Below are 9,885 nucleotides of genomic sequence, written 5' to 3'. Positions count from 1 at the left end.
TGAAGAAAAAGAAACCTATAGATACAATATTGCAAGTCATCTTTTGAACGGAAAATCTAGTGATAGTTAATTTCATGAAATTTACATACTTAGACGGTAGGTAGTGCAGCATTATTAATGATACAGAGTTGGTTTAAAAGTCATCCAACTTATTTGAAGTAAACAACAGTGTCACCTAAGTGCACATTAATTGCTAGAACCGGCCAAAGGTGAAAGTAATTTTCCTTTCCCGACATGAATTATGAAGGACTGCTCCGAGATTCGGTGAAGGGGGTAGTCCAAATATTCAGTCGAGCAGAATCTCAGCCGAGATTAACTCGTACACGACAAATAACGAACAGTGAACAATCTCATAATTCCTATATTTAATAAAGAATACAAAATTAAGAGTACTTCACAAGATCCAATCAGGTTTGAAGCAAATTCAAATTACCACACCAAGAGACTATTCAGCGTAGACAAGACATTCTGTAAAAAAGCATTTTTAATGAACCAAAATTAATGTATCGAGCGAATGACATACATCAATTGAGAAGAATATGTATTGCATTTGTACAAATGTTATATATGTACCAGAAGTGGCGGATCCAGAAAATTTTCCGGGGGTTGGGTGCTACTCAAAGTCCTTTGCCACCCAAGAAAGGAGGTGTTGATGAAACAAAAATGACAAAAAGTTACTTTATTTTTATTTGCAACCCCCGTAACCCCCTCAAGACCCGCTACTATACTATAGCAACATGTGTTAAACTAATATTACACGCAATAAAAAAACAGGTGCACTTTACATACCGGTATTCTTACATTCTCAATCTTTACACACAATCTTAATTTAAACAGTCTTTATTATGAATAACATAATAAGGATTAGGCAGCAGGCAGCGCCTATATAAGCCTTCTTCCTCTTCTCTTTGCACACAATCGTGAAATACACAGAGTCAGCCATGAAATTCACGAAATATAGTCCTGAACTTTTTTTTTCGATAATTGATAATACACTGATTATATACATATGTAATAGGATATAATAATTCGCCTATAACGCGTGTCTGTGCTTTAGGTCCCAATTATAGATACTAATACATGTACCACCCCTCAGCCGACTGAATAACCATTTAAAGACATTAACTTATGGTAGTATACAACCCTTCCGATTGAGAACAGGACACTACAACATTTTTTCCGACTCCATTTCATCATCTCGACTGTTGTTATTGGACAATCTCTTTCCAGGCCTTTCACTACGGGGGGTTGCAAACATAACATGGTCGCCGTTGGTGAGGGCGCCCATGTCTTTATGAATAGTGATGTCATTGGCCCAGCCTATGGACGTCTTTGTACATCGAGTCGCCAAAGTCCGATTTTCTCGGAGCGTAGAGAATTTCTTCTTTAACACGGACTTTACCTGTGAATCAAAAGAAGGTTAACTTTCTTATCCTTTCTTTAATAAACTACTGTAAACCAAGGTTTATTCACGTGCGAGACAATTTCGCGAGATTAGCGAGAATCTCATCGTCGCGAATATTTCTTGTCGCCAACCAGTCCTTGAATTTCTGTCATCTGTCTGATCGCGAAAATTCCTCCCCGCGAACCAGTTTACCACAGGTGAATCGATTGATAGCATATTGTTTAACGACCCTCTCGAGAATATTTCACACATACAGAGACGTCAAAATTCGCGAAATAAAGTAGCCGCCAATAAATGTTGGTTTACAGTATCTAGTGTGTTGACTGTACGCAGATTTGAAATACTTCCGGGTCTAGTTTCTTACCTCTCCATTCAGAAAACAGTAAAACAAAGCGACAAAGAAGCCCTGAAAAAAAAAAAAATAGAAATCAACAATTTATATTTTGAATAGGAATTATTTAATCACCTTTAAATTATATAAACCATACGAAAAAGAGAATTCCAATGGTGCTAATCTTCCTGAAGATATAGCGAAATTTAAAAACACATGACGTAAAACTTGCCATTCCAACTTTTATCTATGAAGTATATAACGTGTCCAACTAGTACCATCATGCATTAGAAACAATTCATATCATCAATAACCCATGAAGACTGTAGCAAAACTTGACAGGGGCGGATCCACAAATTTTCAAAGGGAAGGGATGGGGTTGCAACCCAAGATGAGACCATTTTTGCCTCATTGGAACGGTAGTTAGAGACCTTGCGAAATCGACCTTTTTGTGGAAAAACTTTCACCCGAAAGGGATAGGGGTGAAATCCATTTTTAAAAGGATCGTTCTAATATTACTTTAGACCTTATAATAGATATTTATGGCCAATCTTCCTCGATCGAAAAACTTGAAGTTCGTCTGAAGGACAAAACATTTTCAATCCATTAATATACGATGAAATTAACCTTTGACCTTCCGGCCCAGGAGATGTCATTATCCACTAATATACTTCGTTATTAAAAGCCAAATTTAGTGACATATTATGTTTTTTCAAACTTTCACTCTTTTTTCAAACTTTCATAATGACATCACATTGATTATGCACTGCCTTTTCATAAAATCGTAGACTTTCTTAAATTCATATTGCACATGCAGGTCTGGCTAAATAGAGTAGGCGAGTTATCTCACAGCTTTCAGTCCAGCCATGCTTTTATTTCTCTCTATTGTCGCCAAGTTTTCGGTTTATAGTGAATATAATGAGAATGAAACTGTCGTGAAAATAAGATTGTACTTTACCTGAAAAGATTGCAAAAAGGTGTTGATAAATTTGTGGGCCTCCACTACAGCTTTGTGATCTGTGGGGGGCCAAATAAATAGGAGATACGTAATTCCCAACAGCGGGAACAGCAACAATGTAGCCTTTACAGCCTTTCTGGAAATGAAAATTCCGAATAAAAACCAATAAAACAGTCGTCTTCATCATTCATCTCTCTTACATTAACCTGATTGCCATAAACACTAAGAGAGATGTACTTCATTGGGGTCATTTAGTTAGACTACCAGACATAAAAGTCAAAGACTTGAAACTTTTGTGCGACAATAATTCACAGACCTAAGTTGCCTTGTTTCCAGGCTGTTTGACGCTCTCAATTTCGTCACTAAAACCCAAATAATTGTTGCGAGAAACAGCATATTTATCTGAAAAGAAATAAAATGAAAACAATCATACCATGACCTAACTAGGTGAACTCATTCCAGTAGAGTTTTGTTTTACTTAGAAGCAAGTACTCTGAAAGTGTCCAATAAACCATGCTGACTGCGTTTTCGGACTCAGAAGTGAGTATTTTGATTGATTTATTGATTGTATGAAAGGCGAAGATAACGAACAATGATCAATCTCATAACTCCTGTAAGCAATACAAAATAAAGAGTTGGGCAAACACGGACCCCTGGGCATACCAGAGGTGGGATCAGGTGTCTAGGAGGAGTAAGCACCCCCTGTCGACAGGTCACACCCGCCGTAAGCCCTATATTTTGATCAGGTAAACGGAGTTATCCGTAGTCAAAATCAGTGTGCTAAGAACGGCCTAAGAAACGTTATGAAACATGTCAGACAGTATTTGACCCATTGATAGGTTGTATCTTGTTTAACATCTCTCTCAAGAAATTTTCACTTATGAACACGTCACCAAGACCGAAGGAGGGCTTCAAATTTAGACCTATGCTAGGCGCTTACGGCCATTGAGCAATGAGGATTCTTTAGCGTGCCACACCTCCTGTGACACGGGACATCCGTTTTTAAGGTCATCTCCGAGGATCCATGACATTCACACCTGATGCTGAGCGTTTGGCGATGGAACTGTCACTGCCTGTTTTAATTACTTAGGTCTGTCGCGTCCTGGATTCGAACCCCGGCCTTCCGCATGCGGGGCGAACGCTCTACCCTTATAGACCACCGCGGTGTTTCCAACAAACAATGCTGATTACTTGTTTCCTTTACCAGCCATGCTGGAAACATCCGTATCGCCGTATGAATAGAATGGGCGGTGCCTCTACATCCTTCTTTATAAGCAATGTTAATGAAGTATCTGTAATACGTACGCCTAATACCAGTAGAGTGGGGCCCACGTACACATAATCTAAAGGATCGCTTTGTGACGATGAGTAACGCGGCAACCAGCACCTACAAAACAGAGAGACACATCAGCACCTACAAAACAGAGAGACATCAGCACCTACAACACAGAGATACATCAGCACCTACAAAACAGAGAGACATGTCAGCACCTACAAAACAGAGAGACATCAGCACCTACAACACAGAGAGACATCAGCACCTACAACACAGAGAGACATCAGTACCTACAAAACAGAGAGACATCAGCACCTACAAACAGAGACACATCAGTACCTACAAAACAGATACATCAGCACCTACAAAACAGAGGGACATGTCAGCTCCTACAAAACAGAGAGACCCATCAGTACCTACAAAACAGAGACACATCAGCACCTACAAAACAGGGACACATCAGCACCTACAAAACAGAGACATCAGCACCTACAAAACAGAGAGACATCAGCACCTACAACACAGAGATACATCAGCACCTACAAAACAGAGACATCAGCACCTACAAAACAGAGAGACATCAGCACCTACAAAACAGAGAGACATGTCAGCACCTACAAAACAGAGAGACATCAGCACCTACAAAACAGAGGGACATCAGCACCTACAAAACAGAGAGACACATCAGCACCTACAACACAGAGATACATCAGCACCTACAAAAGAGAGACACATCAGCACCTACAAAACAGAGACACATCAGCACCTACAAAACAGAGAGACATCAGCACCTACAAAACAGAGATACATCAGCACCTACAAAACAGAGGGACATCAGCACCTACAAAACAGAGAGACACATCAGCACCTACAAAACATATAAATATTGTAACGTGTGGCGGTCACCCAGCCAAGTGCTGATCACGTTCGCCACAGAGAGACTCTACCACATCACCAGAAAAGCTAGCTCTCTAGTGAGGCAGAATAAGTTCCCTCTTATACTGTCCGCTACACTTACCCCCGCTCGGGGAAGCTTCGTCCCGAAGCTTAACGTGAGTTCTCTCTGAGTGTTTGGCACCTGCTCAGTAACGGCACCCACCGTTCCAGACGACAACCACCGTCGTCCCCGGACGAAACTACGTCTGTACATGGACACGAAGTCCAAGAGCTCCGAAGAGACTCTACCTGAAGAAGCCCCACCAAACACCAGAGTCACTACGCTGCCACATATTTGTAACGTGTAGCGGTCACCCAGCCAAGTGCTGATCATGCTCGCCGTTGCTTAACTTGCGTGATCAAGAGAGAGGCTCTACCATATCACCAGAAAAGCTAGCTCTCTAGTGAGGCAGTATAAGTTCCCTCTTATACTGTCCGCTACAATAATGATGGGTAATGTGGCAACCAGCACCTATAAAAATCGCACAAATTCTACTTTGAATAAAGCGGCAACCATCCCCTGAATTGAACTGTACCATACAAAATGTTCAGTCTCGTGCTAACAGTGACTCTGCATTCTTTGAAGAAGTTGTGGGTCAATCCATTATGAAGTTGAAAATTGATATAATATAAGGAGTTGTGAATCTATGCTGCGGAACAATTGTGGGTCAATGCATTTTTAATCGAACGGACAGACAAATGTGTCGATAGTTGTTTTCTGTGTCATTTAACAGATACATGTATGCACATCATGCTTACTCAAGTAACGCAGAGCTTTTTTGGTGTTCTGAAGTGGAATAGACTCGCAGGGCCACCCACACAGCGATAATCATCAAAGGTATACCTGGAAAAAAAAAGAGTTCAAAATCTGAATAGAAGGACAATATCGACTTGTGATAATTTCGCCCAAAAGTATCAACATTCATTTTTAATTCGCACAAAGTTTTCTCTCATTGCTGCCAAGTTCGAATTTGTCCAGTTTCAAATTCGGTCATTTCTGGTATAAAGGTAAAATGGGCGAAAATAAAAACGTGGCAATTTTTGGGGGGATTTTTTTTTTGGTTGTATACCGTACATATTAATAATGAAATTTCTTGGGCTAGTTCTAACACACATATAAAAAGTACCTATCGCATCAATTGCACTTTTTATCTAATGCATACCAGCACATATCTACTTGCAGTTTATATGGTTAATGCATATGCTTCATGCCAAAATAAACTCATTGCATCGCATTAGAACGTAAATATCTTGTATGTTGGCACAGTCAAGAGAAAATTAACTTGATTACTGGGACAGAAATATGCATTGTTTAACCTTCGTTGTAGTTGTTAGTACTCACGACAACAAAAGTTATCGCAACGTAAATTCGTGACGACATCTCGCATGACATTTACTATCATATACTTTTGTATGTACCGTGTATATGGAGATGAAGAAAGTTAACGTTAAATTCCCGAAAAGTCTCGCTGAAAATAAAGTCTCGTTGATCCCGAGATTACATATACCTACCCCACCCCAGCACAATGAAGTACCACTTTCTGATTTTGTCTGCGGAGTATGTCCACACGATGATTATATGTAGATAGAGGCCCTCCACTAACATCCAGAAGAAATTGGTCATCTGAGCATAGTTGAATATAACTACCTCCAGTTTACAGGCCCACTGAAATATGCAATAACTACCGATATATAGACAGAATTTAACTGCACAAATACGAATAACTTATCACGGAATAATTGTCTAGTCTGTTGGAATTTTGAAGGTATATATTGCTTATACATTCACGTATTGTGAACAAACTAGACAAATATTGTGTGATATATGATCAATACCCGTTCAAAAACTGTTAAAATAATGAACTTTTTCTTCATATAAGGTTTATGTTCTGAGTGACATTGACCTTTCAAAATGACCTTGGTCTAAAGGGCCCTGTCCCAAGGCTTTATGATCAATTTCTGATGAAAGGTTTAGAAGATATGAACTCGGACGGACGGACAGTCAGACAGCGACTCTGTGTTCCACCGAGAGAGAAAAAATCGAGAACAATTTTTTTTAATCAATTTTAAAAATGTTCTGCATGTGGTAGTTTCTCTGGTACAGTGTAGTTCTAAAATGTTGAATAGGACTGGAGTCATTCTGTGATGTTATAACACCCATGTTTCATATGTTTTATCACCGTAGATCTAGAAGTGTGGAGTCGCATGTAGCAACCCCTTCCCCACCACTCCACCCCCTCCTCGATTTCAAAATTTAAACAGAAAAAGACGAGTTTGATCCGTGTTAGTGTTCTAACCCCCCCCCCCCCTCTATGTACAGTTAGTGTTCTAACACCCCCTCTATGTACAGATAGTGTTCTAACACCCCCTCTATGTACAGATCCCTCTTGATTTGAATTTTTGTTTTTATCCTAACGTAAGCGAAATCTGTTAACCAGCAATGACGATTCAACAAAAAGACAAGGAAGCACGTGCATAATGACAGTTTTATTCAGGGATTAGGGGCAAAATACTCCCTTTCGTTTTCATTTTATAGCCATTGAATAGACATCATTTTATGCTCAATCTCCACACTTTTGATGGACTCCTTGATTATACCAATTTGGAGAAGAAAACAAATCTGCCGACTTCATAATTATATCTGTGGACATTAAAAAAAACAACCGCCATGATATAAACCTTTTTCATGATTGAGAAATAGTCCCATTCTTTTCGAGACAAAGTCATAATGCTGTTTATCTCAAACAAACGTCACTGATTTTATATCGAATACTTCAATGATAAACATGTCGTTTGCCAATTACTCTTTTGTATAGAAGGAGAGAAAAGTTCAAAAGAGCAGAACATGGAAGACGCTATGTCATGTTTTTAGATAAATCTGCATATCAAACCAGCCTCCATTATTTATTTAATTCCCAGGAAATTCAAATGTATCGTCTGATAGTTTATCATCTACAAACAATTCTTAAATAATAATCAAACACAAAAATCCTCTTTCGATGTTTTCCAGTTTGATTTTTACATATTTCACGGTGTATTCCTAAGCCGTATGACGACATGTGGACAAATACATATAAATACCGTTAGCTGGAAAGTAAATTCTCAGCCCTGTCAACATACCGTTAATCAGCAGTGCTAAATATTGCAAAGGTTTAGTTCAAAAATACCGAATTTTATGCAGAATATGCATTTGTGAAGTCATTGGATATATCTATAAATTCAGTTTTATTTTGAAAATACCCGAAGGTGTAATACCTCGCGCTTTCCGCCGGTATACGACGTGAGGCTCGTATAATTCATTTTGAGAGATCGTCAATATTATTCCTTATCTAATTATCATTGCTGTATGGTATACCGGTAGTTTATTTATGTAAGTTCCGTATGCGAGTTCCCTTTTCTGGTTTTTTTTTTCTCAAACTCGATTTCCTTATATTTTTTGATTCTTAAAACAAAGGCCTGCAAAGTGTCCTTTGCTACATGTAATAACAACAACAACAACAAAAAATAATGGATACATGTAAATGCAAATAAAAACCAAAACCGGCAGTTGAAGAAATATCGGTAAATAGCGAGCAAACAGAGTGAAAACTACAAAAATGTGGCGCGAAATGTCAGAGTTGAAAACCCTTATTGAGTGTAGTAACACAAATCATAGACACTATCCGGAAGTGGTTTAACTCTGTAGGTATGGGGGAAATACATGTACACAGAGGCGTTGTTAGTGTTTCCATGAAAATTAAAACAATCTAATAAAGCTGCCTTTCTTGTGTGGATTTAAAACGTGAAGTGTTTTTCTTCCTTCTTTTTGCCACAATATCATCTAAATGCATTTAAGTTCGCTACAAATGAGTTCTAGGAATGGGTATCATGCAATTAATCACCTATTTCAAATCACGTCGCATGATCCAAAAATCTATAACAATATTTCCCTTTGTCTGCCTGAGATTAGCTGATACACTGTCTGCGTGGTTAATTAGTGATTTCTTGATCGTACTTGTTTAGAGAAAACTACAAAGTTATGCAATCGAGATTTTAAGCTGATCTGTTTCGTCACCATTATTTTTCAGGAAGACGCGCAAACAATGCCACAAATAAAAATGTCTCTCACGCACGTCAAATCAGAAGTTAGGGTTTTAAACATTGTGCACTGGTGGCGAACACATATAAAACTCGGACAATTTGTCAACATCGATTTAAATGTTGCCCATGGTAAATAAATTAGGCCCCTAAAAGTTGAGTTTTTAATAATATCTCGCAGTACTTTCACAATCCGAAGGGCGCATGTGACGTCACTGTACCACGTGACTACCTACCTAATTAACTTGACTTTTTGAAATCGGGGCTTAGATTTAAGTCTGTATTGTGGTTAATTATCGCAAAATTTCGGTGAACGAACTATTAGAATTAATTACTATAAGCATAAAGAAGACAAAATGCATGTAATGTTGTATACTTTGAAAACACGAGATGTGTCCTTTAAAAGTTAGGGCTCATTAACAAAATGTTCAGCTGGTTTTATTAGCTAGAAGTTATGGACATAGTATATTGAAGTTAGATTTTTTTTAAAATTGAAGTTATAATTTCAGGAAGTTGAAGCTAGGGTTTTATAAAGTTGAAGTTAGAGTTTTATGAATTTGAAGTCATGGTTGTATGAAGTAAGGTTAGGAAGTGCAGGGTACCCCATTCAATCATAAAACAATTGAAAGTCCGTAGAGCTTAGTGAGCTTGAAGTATACAAGGAAATACTCGCCCCCATTCAGACTGGCCTACATCTGCCATCTCCTAAATACCACTAGGGAATAGTGAGTACTAGTGCTCTTAGTAGCAAAAACGCCTTGGGTGAATTTGAAAAAGGGATAAAATCAACTGTATCGAAAATAACACGCAGCGAATATTTCAGGATACTGAGTAAATTGTACACTGAAGCTTGCTTTTTATGACTAGTAACTGATCAAAGTGGACCAATGATATCCCGTAGG

At 38.5% G+C, this 9,885-nt stretch overlaps 1 protein-coding gene across 2 annotated transcripts in view; it reads right to left on the bottom strand.

Moving 5' to 3' along the window:
- Window positions 1–350: 350 nt before the first annotated feature.
- LOC125666078 (corticotropin-releasing factor receptor 2-like) overlaps window positions 351–9,885 on the bottom strand; it is a 76,521-nt gene continuing 66,986 nt past the window's right edge. The window contains exons 6-13 of one of the 2 annotated variants that reach the window (XR_007366498.2): window positions 6,419–6,572; window positions 5,666–5,750; window positions 4,000–4,081; window positions 3,011–3,096; window positions 2,695–2,830; window positions 1,770–1,811; window positions 574–1,402; window positions 351–468 (exon numbers count right to left, since the gene is read on the bottom strand). Coding sequence is in view for 1 of the 2 variants with exons in the window: in XM_048899199.2 (XP_048755156.1) it covers window positions 1,166–1,402; window positions 1,770–1,811; window positions 2,695–2,830; window positions 3,011–3,096; window positions 4,000–4,081; window positions 5,666–5,750; window positions 6,419–6,572 (822 nt within the window). In the remaining variant the exon portion in view is untranslated. Of the gene's footprint in view, window positions 1,403–1,769; window positions 1,812–2,694; window positions 2,831–3,010; window positions 3,097–3,999; window positions 4,082–5,665; window positions 5,751–6,418; window positions 6,573–9,885 lie in introns of both variants that reach the window. The other variant, XM_048899199.2, reaches the window with a different exon arrangement.

Source organism: Ostrea edulis, chromosome 10 (genome assembly GCF_947568905.1).
Source record: "Ostrea edulis chromosome 10, xbOstEdul1.1, whole genome shotgun sequence".
NCBI lineage: Eukaryota > Metazoa > Mollusca > Bivalvia > Ostreida > Ostreidae > Ostrea > Ostrea edulis.
This window is presented reverse-complemented; position numbering and strand designations above follow the sequence as displayed.